At 31.6% G+C, this 19,034-nt stretch overlaps 1 protein-coding gene across 5 annotated transcripts in view; it reads right to left on the bottom strand.

Annotated features, from left to right (window-relative positions):
• The window catches only part of LOC100175485 (protein crumbs homolog 1), a 29,673-nt gene extending 10,869 nt beyond the window's left edge, over window positions 1-18,804 (bottom strand). The window contains exons 1-25 of one of the 5 annotated variants that reach the window (XM_026837345.1): window positions 18,543-18,804; window positions 17,982-18,149; window positions 17,499-17,622; window positions 17,114-17,230; window positions 16,337-16,533; window positions 15,723-15,819; window positions 15,019-15,120; window positions 14,095-14,249; window positions 13,684-13,800; window positions 13,118-13,228; window positions 8,882-9,012; window positions 8,448-8,658; window positions 7,796-7,918; window positions 7,092-7,179; window positions 6,479-6,676; window positions 5,930-6,068; window positions 5,422-5,533; window positions 4,890-5,065; window positions 4,491-4,508; window positions 3,688-3,832; window positions 3,033-3,254; window positions 2,442-2,644; window positions 1,692-1,890; window positions 1,030-1,237; window positions 419-518 (exon numbers count right to left, since the gene is read on the bottom strand). In XM_026837345.1, the coding sequence (XP_026693146.1) occupies window positions 419-518; window positions 1,030-1,237; window positions 1,692-1,890; window positions 2,442-2,644; window positions 3,033-3,254; window positions 3,688-3,832; window positions 4,491-4,508; window positions 4,890-5,065; window positions 5,422-5,533; window positions 5,930-6,068; window positions 6,479-6,676; window positions 7,092-7,179; window positions 7,796-7,918; window positions 8,448-8,658; window positions 8,882-9,012; window positions 13,118-13,228; window positions 13,684-13,800; window positions 14,095-14,249; window positions 15,019-15,120; window positions 15,723-15,819; window positions 16,337-16,463 (2,982 nt within the window). In that variant the 5' untranslated portion in view covers window positions 16,464-16,533; window positions 17,114-17,230; window positions 17,499-17,622; window positions 17,982-18,149; window positions 18,543-18,804. Of the gene's footprint in view, window positions 1-418; window positions 519-1,029; window positions 1,238-1,691; window positions 1,891-2,441; window positions 2,645-3,032; window positions 3,255-3,687; window positions 3,833-4,490; window positions 4,509-4,889; window positions 5,066-5,421; window positions 5,534-5,929; window positions 6,069-6,478; window positions 6,677-7,091; window positions 7,180-7,795; window positions 7,919-8,447; window positions 8,659-8,881; window positions 9,013-9,427; window positions 9,548-13,117; window positions 13,229-13,683; window positions 13,801-14,094; window positions 14,250-15,018; window positions 15,121-15,722; window positions 15,820-16,336; window positions 16,534-17,113; window positions 17,231-17,498; window positions 17,623-17,981; window positions 18,150-18,542 lie in introns of those variants that run through there. The other 4 variants (XM_009862327.3, XM_026837344.1, XM_026837346.1 and 1 more) reach the window with 4 other exon arrangements.
• Window positions 18,805-19,034: the final 230 nt, after the last annotated feature.

Genomic DNA, 19,034 nt, shown 5'->3' with positions numbered 1-19,034 from the left:
CATAGAAATATTAAAAACTTGTTTTGGAGGCTCTAATAGCTGTATAGAAAATAAAAATTAAATTTAGTTATAAAAATATGTGCCACATTTTAATTATTTTTTTGGTAAGATCTACGACCTAGGAAAATCTGGGGTGACATTGTTAAAATGCAGTTAAAATTTTGGTTCTAAAACATAGGGAACCTCATTAATTAATGTGGTGAATGCAATCTACTTTAGCTCTGCTTGTTTGTATAGACACATTACACCTAATTGTGTTTGTAACAATTACCAACGCTCTTTTAGGGTTGTGAGGATATGGTTATATAATTCTGTAAAAATTCTTTGTTTACTACCAAATGGGACGAGAAAAGAAAATAAAAACAAGGACCATCTTACCCCAACCTACTATAGTTAACAAAATTCAAATTAAATTTACCTTAAACAGTGCAAAACTTTTTTTATTGAGATATCCAAATGTAGCAGGTCTTATTTCTAAGTCACATGTATTTCCAATGTAAGGCCTTAAGCATTCACATCTGTAATGAACAACCATGGTATATTAAGTACATAAGATGCAGACCTGTAGGGTAATAGGCAATGCTATAATGTATAGTATTATAAATGAATGTAACTTATTTATCCTCGCGTAGCAGGAAAAGCGACAGTCGTTATAACACGGATGTTCTGTTTCATACACCTTGTGCTCGCTTACAAGTTACCACCTATGTAACTTTGTTGGTGATTTTTTTCTGTATGACTGACAATTTGGACAACCTATTAGTGACCACAACATAAAAGGTGAAATCGAAACTTTAATACATATAATATGTGTTAAAACAATGTTTTTTCAGCTACTTGGTTACAATTTCATTTGGTTAGGTCAATCTACACTAGTACACTACAGTCAATAATTTCAAAAATATCGAAAAAATAAAGTTTAATTTTAAATTAATGGAAAAAATACAGTACATATATATTATATTTATATAGAATTTCAAAATACCAAAAAAAATATATTATATTATATTATATAATTTTTTAATTTACCGAAATTTGCTCCATAAATCCACACAAATTCCGTGGTCGTGACAACTGTCAGGTTGACACACCTCTTGACGGTTACACCCCCCTTCCAAGTTAGAAGCTACAACCCTGCTTTGAGCATCGAGTATTTTGTTGTTGTGTTTAATATCCCGCATACAACCGTAATATGGGGGTAGGGTAATGTCAGAACCAAACGTTATGCTTCTTACGTCTGGAAAAGAAATAATAATAAATAGTATGGTGGGAAAAGTGGGACACCTTTAGCACATAATATCCAAATATTCTGATCGTGTTTTAAACAATTAACAATGGTCTATGGGAGTCATGAAAAGACGGTTTTATAATTCTTTGAATTTTCCTTATTTACTACCGTGGGATAAAAAAAAATAGAATAAAAAGGTGTCCCAGTCTCCCCACCCTACTAATCTACTATATATAGTAGATTGGAAAACTTTCATTCTATTTTCTCGTCCCATTTAGTAGTAAACAAAGAACATTCAAAGAATTATAAAACCCTATCCTCACGACTCCCATTGGCCGTTGTTAATTCTTTAAAACACGATCAGAATATTTGGTTATTATTGTGCTATAAATCCAAAAAAAATTGAAAAATATTTTATATATATATATTTTAATTACCACCGAAATGATCAATTTTTAAATACCTTTAAAAGTCGCTGATTGGTTAAAAAGCAGGTCACATGACACAGCAGTGCATTCTGATTGGTTGAGGCTAACCATTACAAGACTGTCAGTGAACGAAATGAAAACCTCGTTCCAATACCCGTTGTTTAGTACAGGTTGTATTGAATATATGGTTTGATTGTTGATATGTAAATGTATTGCACCACCAGAGAGATATACCTAAATTTAAACATTTTTTAATATTTGTTTATTTAAAATATAGTAGCAAAGATAGGGTAACTTAAAACAACAGAGTCAGAGAGAAAGAAATTAGCAGCAAACGAGAGTCATTAAAACATACTATGGGTAAAAACTAGTTCAAATAAAAAACTGTGTTTTTTTAATGTAACTGTAGGACTTCACCCATATAGAATAAAATAAGCATATACAATGTTGGGGTAATGAGCCAACTCTGGCCTAAATCTCAGGTCCCATAGCATGCCTCTCTGTAGGACCTCACCCATATAGAATAGAACTACTACTATTACTAATAAGTAGCATATAATAACTAATAAGCAAATAGTATAAATATAAAACAGTGGAGGAAGACGGGACAACTTTAGCACATAATATCCAAAAATCCTAATCATGTTTTAAAAAATTAACAACGGTCTATGGCAGTCGTGATGATACGGTTTTATAATTCTTTAAATGTTTTTTGCTTACTACTAAATGGGACGAAAAAGTCAAGGAAAAGGTGTCCCAACTTCCCCCACTCTACTATTTATTACTTTAAAAATATCATTGGTCATTGTTTCCACAGTAGTTAGTATAGCATCGGGTATAGTAGTCCGAAATGTGAACGAAATATTTCTTGTGTTTTGGTTGACGTTAAACACCAACATGGAGACACCATTCATGGATAACGTAGTAGATTGCCGACAGAATGAGCCAGAAAAACCAGGGGTGCACTCACAAGTGTAATTGTGCAGATCTAGAATATAAGAATTATAACATAACGGCCTGGGGAAAGATGGGACACCTTTTCTAGGAAATGAGACAAGAAAAGAGTAAAAGGTTTCCCATCTTCCCCCCACCTACTAGTACTATATGTTTTTGTTTATATTTTTGAAAAGATAGCGAAGATCATGTTATTTAAAGTAGAAGAGAAGGAAATTAACAGCAAAAAGAAAGTTGTTAATACAGTTTTACCCTGTTGTGTCTATACAAACAAGCAGAGCCAAAGTATATTGCATTCACCACATTAATCAATGAGGTTTCCTATGTTTGATGACTATGAGTGTAACTGTCTTTCAACAATGTCACCCCAGATTTTAATAAAACCTAAAATATGTAATACAATAACACAAAAAAATACATACCTAAATTTTCGTTTTCAAGAAACGCCACACATTTAGCGCCGTTGCTACATTCGTGACTATTGTCACACCCACGGAGCGGCACTGAACAATTACGACCCCCAAATCCAGGACCACAGTGACAAATATAGTCAGCTATATGATCCACACATGTTGAATTATTTGAGCATGGTTGTATAGTTAAACATTCGTCAATTTCTGTTTCACAGTTCACGCCTTTATAACCTATAACATAAAAAGTTTTGGAATAATTTTTTTTAAATGAATATTTTTTTGTTTATGTTTAAGACTAATACTTGTTTTCATTGATTTTGGACTGGTACACTGTTTGTTGTTTATACACGGTGTTTTGAGTACCCAGAGGATACAGGTTCAAGGTTTGTCGCTGCTACCATTGTGGGCGTATGTGTTTTTAGGCAAGATACTTAACGACAATTGCTTTAACCCAGGTCACTTAACGACAATTGCTTTAAGTGGTCACTAATAGGTTGTCTAAATTGTCAGCCATACAGAAAAAAAATCACCCACAAAGCTACATATGTGGTAACTCGTAAGCAGGCATGAGGTGTATGAAACAGAACACCCATGTTATAACAACTATTCTTACCCCACCACACAAAAATAAATAAGTTACATTTATTCATTTAAATCCACTCACCATTTGAGCATATGCAAACAAAACCCTCAGAATTGTCATAAGAAAAGTTCCCCTTTATTATTGAGCCATATATATTGGTATTCGATCTCTGATGGCATGTTCCCCCATTAACACAAGGTGTGGAAAGGCATTCATCAATATCAATCTAAAAGTAGAGTTATAATATTAAAATTTCGCGAATCTGACCCTGATCTGGTGCTCATAGAGTTGAACGATTCTTGTAAAGAAATACAGTAAGGATCTGGTGCTACGAAAATGTAACAGACAAAAATCTAGTCCAACTAATTGTGTAATAAGAGATATATTTCGCCTAAATGGCATCGTTAGTTTCTTATAAAAGTACAATCTAATTAGTATTTACAGTTGGGTTAATAATATAATAGGGTGGGGGAAGACGGGACACTTTTAACACATAATATCTAAATATCCTGATCATGTTTTAAACAATTAACAACATTCTATGGGAGTCGTGAAGATATGTCTTTTTAATTCTATGAATGCTCTTTGTTTACTACCAAACGGGACGAGAAATAAAGTTAAAAAGGTGTCCCATCTCCCCCCACCCTACTATTATGTTGTTTGTTAACATAAGTACTTATTAAAAACCATAAAAACATAATTACACAATACAATAAAATACACAAAAACACTAACAAAAAATAAACAGAATGTTTACATAAAATAAAACACGTTTAATTTACAAATAAAAGCAAAACAAGCATAAAATTAAACAAAACAAATAAAGCAAACTTCAAAAAAAACAAAAAAACAACAACAACAATTTACAAATAAAGAGTTTTAACCTGTTCCGCTATTGTATGCTGTAAAAAATATAACCATAATTTATTTAATTAAGTAACTTGGGTATTAATTTAGTAACAAAACGCAGTTTATAATGTTTTTTAAACCTATTTTATAACTGATTGCTATTAGTGAACTTGCTGGTATTGTATGTTAAATAGTTGGCCCTGTCCTAATACACAGTTTAGATAAACATATAGTAATGTAGGGTAAGATGGGACACCTTTACTCCTTTAGCACATAATATCCAAATATCCTGATCGTGTTTTTAACAGTTAACAACAGCCTACGGGAGGCGTGAGGATACGGTTTTACAATTCTTTGAATCTTTGTTTACTACCAAATGTAAAAATTATAATAAAAAGGTGACCCATCTTCCCCCGCCCTACTGTATTACATACCTCGCAATGGGTCCCAATATACCCAGGCAGACATGTACAGTTGTAAGCATTGACAAGGTCTGTACATAATCCACCATTAGAACAAGGTTGTAATTCATTACATTCATTTATTTCATCCTCACAAATGGGACCCATGTACCCAGTGTTATTACATATGCATGTAAACTTTGCTATGCCTGTAAAACAAAACAAGTAAATAATAGAATGAATGTAGCTTGTTTATTCTCGCATGGCGAGGTTATTAGTCGTTATAACACAGGTGTTTTGTTTCATACACCTTGAGCTGCTTACTAGTAACCACATATGTAACTTTGCAGGTGATTATTTTGGGGGTAGTTTTTAATTTTTTTGTGTAATGTATGGCTGACAGTTTAGACAACTCATTAGTGACCACTGGGTTGGAGCAATTGACTTTAAGTGTCCCAAGGACACATACACCCACAATGGTAGCAGCGTCAAGCCTTGAACCCGTAACCTCTAGGCTACAGACAGGCATAAAAACTAAAAAATTAGCTTACAATAGAAATCTTACCATCTATGCATGAACCATTGTGTAAACAAGGCTTATCCTCACACTCATTGATGTTGGTTTGACAGTGTGCCCCTGTATATCCATCTAAACATTCGCATGTATAACTCGCAACCTGTGTTGAAAATAATGCAAAATTTAATCTAAAGCATAGCTTTTTTAACTTTATCGTATAAATGACATTGTTAAAATACAGTTACACTCATAGTTGCCAAACATAGGGAGCCTCATTGATTAATGTGGTGAATGCAATATACTTTGGCTCTGCTTGAAATACCCTGCTGTTAGGTGTCTATACAAACAAGCAAATCCAAAGTATGTTGCATTTGATTTTCATTTCTTTATAAATCAATGAGGTTTCCTACGTTTGACAGCTATGAGTGTAACTGTGTAAAAACACATAAACAAAGGAAAAGTTATAAAAATAAATATTAGGTCCCATAGAATGTCACGCTGTAGGACCTCGTCTGCATAAAAAAACAAAAACATTCCTACTCTCTGCTTCCCTCACCTGGTCAATACATTCCGCTCCGTTTTGACACGGGTTACTTTCACATTCGTTCACGTTTATTTCACATTGCTCACCACTCCACCCGGTGGTACATGAGCAAGAGAAATTCGCCACTAAGTTCGTACAGTTGCCGTCGTTTCTGGGCGAATAAATAAGTGAATGTAACTTATGTATTCTTATGTTTCATTCACCTTGTGCCTATTTTTTATTTATGTCAAGTTTTTATTTAAACATATACTAATTGTATGAATGTAACTTATTCATCCTGCCATGGCTGGAAAACGACAGTGGTTTTAACATAGTGTTCTGTTTCATACACCTCATGTTCGCTTACGAGTTACCATGTATGTAACTTTGTAGGCATTTTTTAAAAGTTTTTTTACAGTTTAGACAGCTCATAAGTCATAAGTGACTACTAGATTTAAGCAATTGTTGTTAAGTGTCTTGCCAAATGACACATACACCCACAATAGTAGCAGCATTAAGCCTATTTGGTAAAAGTGTTAAAAAAAGCGAAACACAGAATAAATAAAAAACCTAACAACTCACCGGCAAGGGTTAGAGTCGCATTCATTAATATCCAAGTGGCAGTTGACACCTTGGTATCCAGGTTGACACTCACAATGATACAACCCCAGTTGAGAAGAACACATAGCATCATTTACACATGGATTTGAATTACATGCATTAAATGTATGCTCACAGTGTAAGCCTACAAAACCAGGTACACAGAAACATCTATAGGAGCTGTAATATAAAAAGTTGTGTATGATTTGGGGTATTGTTTCTTGGCTTAAGATGGGACATCATACTGTTTCCATTCTATTTTTTTGTTTTGTTTGATAGGGAAAAGTTGTATTTACAGAATTAATTGTTAAACCGGATTTGGAAATATGGGATATTATGTGTATAATATGTGCTAAGGGTATTCATCTCACAAGCTACTTTTATAAACCATGTGCAAAAGTTGAAAAAGATGTAGAAATGTTCAATACCAATATTGTAATAAAAGCTGTCAAAAAATATTCAATTGTGCATATCAAATTTAACACAACAAACAGTCAAATACTTACCTAAACTAATTATACTGTTTTGCAAAGAATATCATTTACAACACATGTATATTTATATATATTAAACTATTTATCAAAATGACTCTTACCCAACATCACTTTGACAGTGCCCACCATTAAAACAAGGCATAGATTCGCAGAAGTTGATCACCATTTCACAATTTCTTCCTCCATACCCTATAACAGTAAAATAGGCGTGAAATTCTTACTAAAATCTACTAACAGTAGTTTTTTTTCAACAAACATTTAGAAAAATAAGTATAATATAGTACTGTGGGGTAAGATGGATACTGTTAGCACATAATATCTCATATTTCCTAATCGTGTTCTTACAATTAAATACAGTTACACTCCTAGTTGTCAAACATAGGGAACCTCATTGATTAATGTGGTGAACGCAATATACTTTGGCTCTGCTTGTTTTTATAGACACCTAACGGAAAGATAAAGCTAATTTATACTTAAAACTGGAGTATTAAAAAAACATATGATGTCACCCCTGTTTCAAAAGCTATGGTCACATTTTACACCAAAAACTCTAATTATACACATATAAAAATATAGTAGGGTGGGGAAGATAGGACACCTTTTCATTCTAGTTTCACGTCCCATTTGGTAGTAAACAAAGAACATTCAAAGAAATACAAAACGATATCCTCACGACTCCCATAGACTGTTGTTAATTGTTTAAAAAACTTGATGAGGATACTTGGATATTATGTTCTAAAGGTGTCCCATCTTCCCCCACCATACTATATTATAAAAATAAACAAAAATATAGAATTCTATTTACCATATGTGCAATTGCATTCATAGTTATTAATCAAGTCAATACATGATGCATTATTTTCACATGGATTAGAGCTGCATTCATTGATTTCTATTGTACAGTTGTCAATGTTGTCCATTGTGTATCCTATGGTTTCAATAGGAGTAAAAATTTGGAGCAAATTTTGGGATGGAACTTTTACTTAATGCCATGTATTTTAAACATGGGGTGGAATTTACACCCAACACCCTGTACTTTAAACATGGGGTGAAATTAACACCCAACACCTTGTACTTTAAACATGGGGTGGAATTTACACCCAACACCCTGTACTTTAAACATGGGGTGGAATTAACACCCAACAACTTGTACTTTAAACATGGGGTGGAATTTACACCCAACACCCTGTACTTTAAACATGGGGTGGAATTTACACCCAACACTCTGTATTTTAAACATAGATTTTATTACCATAAAACACAGGGGAGGCAGGGAAAGTTAGACACACAATCCTATGAAACAAATCGAACTTATTGGTTGTAGTGTTCACTGATCAATGCAGTGTAAAAATTCCAGGGTTGGCCTGCCTACCCTGCCACCCCAGGTTTGGTGCCTATGGCCAACATCTTGTACTTTAAAAATTTTAACCCAAAATTATCTAAAACAACAATTTTACCTGGATTACAGATGCATTGATGTTCATTGACTTTATCCATACATATCTCGTTGTAAGAACAAGTTACATTTGCACAGTCGTCAATATTTATTTCACAATTATTTCCACTGAAACCGCTCATGCATGTACAAGCGTAACCAGGGGGATTGTCATGTGACATGATGTCACAAGTACCATTGTGACACGGGCTAGAATCACACGGTGCAAAAACCTGTAGACAATTTTTTATGTAAACTTCTCGTAAAAAATTAAGTTCTATTCTATGAGTGAGGTCCTACAGTGGTATGCCATGGGAGCTGGAATTTAGGCCAGAGTTGGCCCATTACCCTTACATTGTATATGCACATTCTATTTTATATGTGTGAACCTATTACATTATACAGTTATACTATATACACTATGGGTATATAAAACAAGATTAAATGGGCGTTTACCTCTGAGCAATTTTTACCAGTCCACCCCAGTTCACATATGCAGTTATAATCATTTATCTCATTCATGCAAATTGCAGAATTCTGACATGGCTCATTTTCACACTCATTGATGTCTTGTTGGCATAAATATCCTATAAAACAAAAACAATATTTTAAAGATATAAAATAAAATTAAAATTTTATTTTTGAAGTACTTTTATTTAGGAATACATGATACATCAATACATATATACTCCAAGTCTAATATAATGTGTATTTATAACTTTGAATACAGTAGCGAAAATAACATTAATAAAAACAGTGAAGAGAAGGGAATTAGCAGTGAAACAACAGTCATTAAAACCACCCTATATTAAATACAACTTGGTTAAAAGTGTTCAACAAAATAAAATTATATATAGAGAGCATTTTAGAGAATACACACATTAAAAATATGATCAAAATTGTACAATATGCTATAAGACCAGATTAAAGTACTACATTATGCCAAGTAGCAACAGCATAATATACAAATAGTTTATAGTTGCATATGGCATTGGTTTTTACCTGTTATGTTAGATAGAATAAATCCAATAATAAACAAGTTACACGTCTTCATGTTTTGAAATATTACAGTACATTCCCTATAACTATGCTGTATTCGAATGAATGATATAACTTTTTTATCCTTGCGTGGCGAAAAAACAACAGTCCTTATAACACAGGTGATCTGTTTCATATACCTCGTACCTCGCTTATGAGTTACCAAGTATGTAACTTTGTGGGTGATTGTTTATGTTTGTAACATGGCTGACAATTTTGACAGCCCATTAGTGACCACTGGGTTGGAGCAATTGCCGTTAAGTGTTTTGCACAAGGACAAAAACGACCCCAACTATAGTATTTGTAAATACTAAATAAAATGTATAACACAGCTTAAAAATAAAAATCAATAAAATTCCTTTTATATATAATTAATATTAATACAGAACTGTTTTTATATAGGGTCTAATGCATGCAATACAAACTTGACTAGGTCAATAAAATAGCTACATAAGACACTTAGCACATATATGGTAACAACATGCATTTAATCATAGGCGCCAAACCTGGGGTGATAATAGGGTACACACTTGTATATTTAGGCCACACATCAAAGCTACTATCATCTATATTTATTTACAATTGATTTATAATAAATTAGGTGTGTATAGTAGGGTGGGAGAAGATGGGACAACCTTTTTATTTTTTATTTTTTCTCGTCTTATTTGGTAGTAAACAAAGAATATTTAAAGAATTATAAACTGTATTCTCACGACTCCCATAGACCGTAGTTAATTGTTTAAAACAGGATCACAATATTTGATTATTATGCGCTAAAGGTGTCCCATTTCCCCACAGTACTATACATATAAAGACTATGTAAATATTTAGATGTATAATGAATTGCATCATGTATCTTATTAATAGCATAATGAACTCTTCATTACATACAAGTACACCAGACAAAGACTTAAGAGCAATTAAACACTTATTAAGACTTAAAGTGCTTCAAATTGAATTCCTTGTTCTTAAGTATCTGAATTAAGAATCTCAATTCAACTGGTATATAACATAGGCCTAATTGCAAAGACGCTATTAAATAAATTTTAGTAAAATTTATTAAAAAATAAAAACAGATTTTAAATTCTGAAATAGTGTACAATATTTTACAGTATCATAGAAGATACACCCCATTCTATAGCGCAAATATCTAAAATCCATTTCTCATACCGAATTCACAAATTCTAATAAACGCAGGTGCAAAAAATGCAACAGTTTACAACTTTTAAATTATTTATATATATATACACATACTTTAACCATTAAAATTCACACATAAATACATTAACTACATAACCTATATAACCCTAACATGAGAGATTGACTGTCTAGGATTTAAGATAAACGAATGGTCAGTGAGTATAGATGTCTGCTTTATGTCACTAGAAGATGTATAAATTAATGTAACTTATTCATCTTCGGGTGGCGGGGCAATGACAGTAGTTATAACACGGGTGTTCTGTTCATACACCTCGTGCCTGCTTATGAGTTACCATGTATGTAACTTTGTGGTTGTGTTTTTTGTTTGTTTATAATATGGCTGACATTTAGATAACCCATTAGTGACCAATTGGTTGGAGCAATTGCCGTTAAGTGTCTTTAAAAGCACAATACTTTACAAAACATTAGACATGCTTAGAATCACAGACAATTAAACACCAAATGGTTTTTTAATTAACTAAACAAATATAAACAAACTCCTACAGTAAAAAAACAAATAAACTCAATTAGGAATTTGTTTACTAAAAGTCAATTTACGCAGTAATACTAATTAAGTACTTAATAAACAAAGACTCAATGAAAAACAAACAAAACTTGAAGATGAAATCTGCTGTTATAACAATTTAAACATAAACAAAATGACGTTTTGTAATAAAACTGATTAGACCTCAATTTTAATATCAATTTTCAAGCAATTTTAGTTAACAAAGATTTTATGAACACATTTTAACCATCACAGCTCATTATAGTTGTCTTGTAGGCTAAATTGAATAACAATAAAAGATATATATATAGCCAGTTACAGTATAGGCTTCTGGCTTACAGTGTATATATATATCTTTAAAATATTAAAAATGATAGTTTTTATAACATTATGTTTTGCTAAAATTTAACTGTCTAACTGACAACAAGTTTAATTCACACATAATAAATATTAAATTAACCATTGTAAATTTGCATTAAAAATAGAAAATCTTATACATACATATATATAGAAATATACACACTTAATATTTTTTTATTTATACACAAAAACAGTCCTTTAAATAAAGCTAACACATACACACATAAACTATTTCACAAATTCAACACTCTATCTATATAATGACAATTGCTACTGACAGATAAAACAAGCCATTTCGTTGAGCAGTGAGCAATAAAGACTAATCTGGTTTATCTACCATTAAATAAGGCAACACAGCATGAGGTTATTGTAGTCCATTCACAAATCTAAGCTGATTTAACAAACCAGTTTTATTAGATAGGATATAGTGTAGTAACTTGGTCTATATTTGCAATTATACTAAAACAGTTTTTAGGGATTTTGTAAACCTAATTTTTGTTTTACTGTGTTTATTATAAAATGGTTAAAATGCATTAACACCTGTTAAAACGTGTGTTTTGCTGTTTTACATTAATTTGGCTGTCTGTATATAAAATACAGCTAAACACATATATATATATATATATATATATATATACACATTTTGTTTAATATAGCCTATTTCTAACTTAAAATGCATCAAAACCTGGAAAAAAATAAATACTACATGTATATTATATATATATGTATATTTATACATTTAATATTGAATGTGTGTAGACTCTTTACTGTCTGGCATGAAACATAACTAAATAACTAACCACCTAAAGTTAAAACAAGACAATTTTAATGTTAAAGTAAGAATAAAACTGTGTATGTATTAACAGTGATATATATTAATATGTATATATATATATATATTATCTCATCCCAATAGATATCTGCCTATACTGTAATCTTATTCAACTTTTTAAGCTCTAACTGGATACCACTGTTAGATGTTAATGTTATCTCAGTTTACAAAAAGAAAGAAAGCAAATGATTTCAATTGAACACTACTGCCACCTAGCAGAAAGAAAATTGGCACACCAAAAAAGATACACTGCTTCTGGGCATAATATACTCATAGGCACCAAACCTGGGGTGGCAGGGTAGGCAGGCCAACCCTGAATTTTCTACACTGCATTAATCAGTAAACATTACAACCAATAAGTTAGAATTGTTTAATTATTATGTTTACTGATTAATGCAGGTTAAAAATTTGAACTCACAGCAGCAAAACCGCTATATTTTACTCTAAGAAAGCTTTGTGACGGCTTTAGCTTCATGCTTCCTAAATTTGAGATATATACTTTATGAAATTCCCTTGGCAAAACACTTAACAAAAATAACTTTAACATAGTGGTCACTAATGGGTTGTCCAAATTATCAGCCATACATAAAAAAGAAAAAAAATCGCCCCCAAAATAATCACCCACAAAGTAACATACATGGTAACTCGTAAGCAGGCACGTGTGTATGAAACAAAAACACCCGTGTTATACTGACTGTCATTTTTTTGCCAGGCAAGGATAAAGTAAGAAGTTACATATATACATAAAACAACTGACCTGCATAACCAGGCATGCATATGCATGTAAACTTGTCTATTCCGTTCACACAAGTAGCATTGTTCAAGCATGGGTCACTTAAGCATTCATTTACATCTGTACAGTTTGCACCTGTAAAATATAACTGTTTTAAAACCAAATGTAAAACACTTTGTATAACTCAATATGGAATAAACTATAGGCTGTTAAATGGGTCCCAAATTTGGGTCCCTTTTACCTATAGCTTTAGGGTTACTGTAAGGGGTGACATACTGACAGGTTATCACAATTTCTGAAACAGGGTGACTTTATATATTTTATTACACCAGTTTTAAGCGGAAAATGGCTTTACCCTGCTGTTAGGTGTCTATACAAACAAGTAGAGACAAAGTATATTGCATTCACCACATTAATCAATGAGGTTCCCTATGTATGACAAGTTGACAACCATAAGTATAACTGTATTTTAACACACCCCAAATAACCATAAACAAAGAAAAATTAATGCTTAAAATCACACAAAAAATGACAAACATGGTAAAATAAGTCATTCACAAAATACATTTTTAATTCATTCACATAAATACCTCCATAACCCTTCTTGCACACACAGTAGTGTCTTGTAGGTTCACTAATACAAACTTCGGTTATAGGATTGCATTGATTGCCAATACAGTTGTCAACCTCATTCTCACATCTTGTGCCTGTGTGTTTTATATTGGGTTTAATTGAATGAGTGAATTCAAAATTCAAGTTTTCCCTAGTATAGCAGGTAATGATAGTTGTTATAACATGGATGTTCTGTTTCATACACCTTGTGCCCTTTAATGAGTTACCACCTATGTAACTTTGTTGTTTTTTTTAAAGTACAGGGTGTTGGGTGTAAATTCCACCCATGTTTAAAATACATGGTGTTGGGTGTAAATTCCACCCCATGTTTAAAGTACTAGCACATATTAAAATTTCAATAATAATTAAACAGAGAGTAAAATTCATACCATAATAGCCCAGATCACATTGGCAGGAATAGCCGTTGATTCCATCTATACACACTCCCTCATTTAAGCATGGATTTGATTGACATTCATTAATATTAACATCACAATTGATACCTTCAAAACCAGGTGTACACAGGCAAATGTAATCACCAATTCTAAACAATAATTCAGTATCTGTTACTTCTGCTAACAGGCATAATGTAGAATTGTATTTTTTCGGCCTACCTGGTATAAAAATGTTGTTTTTAAAACATTTTACCAATTCTGACCAAGTCTTGCCGAAAAGCAGAAATATTAGAATAAAAATTATTTTTAGAAACCAAAGGAGTCAAAAAAGGATAAGGAAAGTAGTGTTTATTAAAGTAGCATTAGAAAAATATAAATAAAAAACAAACAAAGCGTAAGTAAAACATGGACAAACCATTTTAAGATCTATGGTATAATTATATATATATGAATAATGAATGTATAATCTATATATATATATAATATCTTAAAATCAGAAAATATTATGTAAAGGGAGTGGAAAACTGGCAATACTATTTTTTTTTGGTTTATTTGTCCTGTCACTTAAAAATTGACAAAACATCGTAAAAATTTAAAAATGAGTCATTTTGCCCCAGGGGCAGAGGCAATTTAAGATAACTGGACACAGTTAAGTTGTTGGAATATTGTCACATTTTTTAAATATTCCACCCCAATTTTAAAACTTTGTTAAAAAAAACTTTCATTATTTCTATATATATATATATTATATCCTTAAAAACTGTTCGTATTTTCTTGTTACAGCAGCCTTAAAACAAATTTCCACAAAAATATTATAAAATAGTTTTATAAATAATAATTAGGAAAATTATTACACTTTACAGTTTAATTTTATACTAAAATAATCAAGTATAAAAATTAATTAAAACGTATACATACCTGTTAAAACATGTGCCATCATTTAAACATGGGGAGGAATTACATTCATTTATATCCATATTACACTGCGCGCCAGTATAACCAGTATTGTCGCAGTCGCACCTAATGTATATTAACAATAGATTTAGCTTAAATACCTTTATATATTTGTACAACAAAAATTGAAACATTATCTTTTAAAACAGGATTTTTGGTAAGAAAAAGCATTTAAACTCCATTTAAATAGAAAAAATACATTTAAACAGTTTATTTAAATCGGGTAAAAAATAGGATTTTTTCTTTTGGGTAATAAATAAATTTTGCATGCAATAATACACCAAGCACAATTTTCTACTAAAACAAAAAAGCCATGCAATAACATTATATTAAATGTAATTTCAAGACGTATTTACTGTTTATAAATGTAGTTATTTATTTATTTTTTTAATGTATTTATATATATAGTAGGGTGGGGGAAGATGGGACACCTTTAGCACATAATATTCAAATACCTTGATTGTGTTTTAAACAATTAACAATGGGTTATGGGAGTCGTTGAGGACACCGTTTTTAAATTCTTTAAATGTTTTATGTTTACTACCAAACAAGGCAAAAAAAAATAAACAAAAAGGTTTCCCATCTTTTTCCATCCTACTATAAATAAAATCGATTGTAAAACTGAAAAAAATGGCTTTTTTATTTATTTTATGTACAAAATCACTCACTCATATGAATTAATGAGATCATGACATATTCCGTGATTATAGCACGGATTTGATTCACAATCACGAACCATGTTCTCACAATTTTCTCCCCTGAAACCTGCTCACAAACATGCAAAAAAAACGCCATTTTTCAGACCAAAAATTAAATTACATAAGAATTAATTACATAAGAATTAGCAAAGCTAAAATTATATTCAAAGCAAAATCTATATAGCTATACATGCGTAGAGCAATTAAATTGCAATAAAAAGCCAAATCTAGCAGCTTGGTGCCAAGGTAGACGCTTGCATTGTAACCGAAGGATACCGGGTTCAATGCTCGGTACTGATAGGTGTATGTGTCTTTAGGCAAAACACTTAACAGACATTTCTTCAACCCAGTGGTTACTAATGGGTTGTAGCACCCTGGATGACAGGATAATAGGCTAACTCTGGCTTAAATCTCAGACCCAATGCCATGCTGTGGGACCTCACCCACATAGAAAAGAATAAAATAATATATATATACCAGACATAATTAAAACAATTTAATCTTTTCATACACATGCAAAAGCACACACTACCAAATTATAAACAATCTAAAAGCAAAGCCAACAAATTAAGCCAAAATGTTACCTTTGTCACACATACAGATATAATGACTTGAATTTAAGCTTGTACAAGTACCATTACCACATGTTGTATTTAAGCATGGGTTATACCAGTGTACTGACATAATGGTCCATATGTATTGTTTGGGCATTGGCAAGATATTTCAGTATTTGTTGCAATGCAAGAACCATTGTTACAAACAGAATCATTGCATCTTGGACCTGTGTAAAAGTTGATATAGAAATATATAAATATCATAGAATGATCATCTGTTTAAAATTGTTTTGCTATATTTAGTAGGGTGGGAGAAGATGGGACACTTTTTCATTATTTTTTATTCTGTTCCATTTAGTAGTAAACAAATAACATTCAAAGAGTTATAAAATCGTATCGGCACGACTCCCATAGACTGTTGTTAATTGTTTAAAACACAATCAGGATATTTCGACATTCTGTGCTAAAGGTCTCCCATCTTCTCCCATGGCTCCACTTTAGTATAAATATATAATAAGCATGTGTCTCTAAGGGAAAATTACTTTGCAAAGTTACTTTATGTATGTTAGGAGTCAAATATCGAAATTTGCAGTTGGGACCAGGCTTAAAATTGTAGAGTTAAAAACTAGCCTTAAATATGATCATGATTTTAACGTATAAGTTTAGCAGTTCTGTGTTTTATCCTTAAGCGTGTTATAACGACTGTCGTTTTGACGTTACTTCACATATTTTCACTTTTCTAAACTTTTCCGATCTTAATTATGACCAAAAATGAAAAATATAAAATAAATATTGCTTACTACTTACCACATATGTTTGTATTGAGCAATGGGCAATTATTCCATTGAACATTAGTTCCATTATAAGCTTGAAAATTAAAGTATGGCCCAGAGGATAAACAGCCATTGAAATTTTCATTTGGATCTATAAGTTAAACATAATATATTAGTATTACATGTTTTAGGTTAATATAGTAGGTTGGAGGAAGATGGGACATCTTTTCGTTCTATTTTCTTGTCCCATTTGGTAGTAAACAAAAAACATATCCTGTGCTAAAGGTGTCCAATCTTCCCCCACAGTACTATTATGTCATTATTTAATTTATTTTCCATTATTTTGTTTTATACACTAATGCAGAAAATAGTAAGAAGTAACAGAATAAAAATATGTTTTATTTATATTTAATTTATACCTTCATTGCCACCAATAAAAGTGACACTACTTTCAGAAAATTCCATGTTAAATATAGTTGGATCCGTAATGGAGTTGTACAGCAAGTTAGTATGGTTACCAATAGATAAGTATAAGTTGGAACCCTGGATAAAATAAAAACACAGCTGTAATATTAACTGTTGCAGACAAGAATAACATGAATAAAGTAAGTTGCCTTTTTTGTGTTGTGGGCCAGCGAGAGTCTTTATAACACAGGTGTTCTGTTTCATACACCTCGTGCCCGCTTACGAGTTACCGCGTATATAACTTTGAATAACTGAATGTAACTTGATTTATTCTTGCATGGTGGAGGGCCATTAACCTAACATTGTATATGCGCATTCTATTCTATATGAGTGAAGTCCTACAGGCTACAGTTAGGAATTCCATGGGTACTTTGATTTAGACCAGATTTGGGCCATTATATGTATGTATATCCATGTTAGACACCTATACCACATACCTGGTCAGTAGTAGAGTTGTGTTGAAACATAACATGAATCCATTCATTGTTGTTAAAGTTACCTTCATAACTTACAGAGGTATTTATGTTGTCAACAACAGATTGAAGGGAGAATATAACGTCACCATTATCAAGCTTTAAAGTTATGCTGTCTCCAATTATGTTTCTCTGAAAAAAAAACACATTACAATTTATAATACTAAATTTTTGAATGTATGGCTGATAATTTGGATAACCCATAAAGGACCACTGAGTTGGAGAAATTACTATTAGGTGTCTTGCTTAAGGATATGCTCACAATGGTAGCGGTAATCAACCTTGAACCAGTAATCACTTAGTAAGAACGCCATCTTTTTGAGGCTGACATAGATTTTACCCTGCTGTTAGGTGTCTATACAAACAAGCAGAGCCAAAGTATATTGCATTTAAGTTCAACACATTAATCAATGAGGTTCCCTATGTTTGACAAGTTCCCTTAGAAAATCTAAAAAACATAACGCCTATGCTTATGCTATGCTATTGAAAACGATGCATAAACACAGCAAGTTAAGAACTTCATACCTGATAAAATAAGGTCCCATGATCCATACAAGTTCTAAAAGAAAATCCAGTTTGCGGTCTTAAAACATCCAACACATTCGAGAGTTTTGCTTTAGACGTGCCATTAAAATATCCGAACGAGTATATCCCATTTGCTACAGTGAATTGGCAGAGCACAGTTTTAAAAATGTTAAAAAGTAAAACTACATAAAACGTAGGCAGCCACATTGTCAGTGATACTACCTAGAAAGAACAAAACAACAAAATATTTAAATTCAAGAACTGCTAATGTAACAATCATTATTTAATTTCAAAACAACATTAGAAAAAACAAGTAAAAAAAATTAAATTGAAACATTTTATAGACACATTTTTAATAAAAAAATAACAAAAAAAATTAATTAACAAAACAATTATATAGGTTTTACTATTTACATTTTTAGCAAAAAAACAAAAAAAACACCGAAAAAATTATATATATCTGCTTATTAAAAAAAGCAAAACAATAATAAT

The sequence above is a fragment of the Ciona intestinalis genome, chromosome 13, assembly GCF_000224145.3.
Source record: "Ciona intestinalis chromosome 13, KH, whole genome shotgun sequence".
Classification (NCBI taxonomy): Eukaryota; Metazoa; Chordata; class Ascidiacea; order Phlebobranchia; family Cionidae; genus Ciona; species Ciona intestinalis.
The sequence above is the reverse complement of the archived record's forward strand: the minus strand, read 5'-3'. Positions and strand labels throughout refer to the sequence as shown.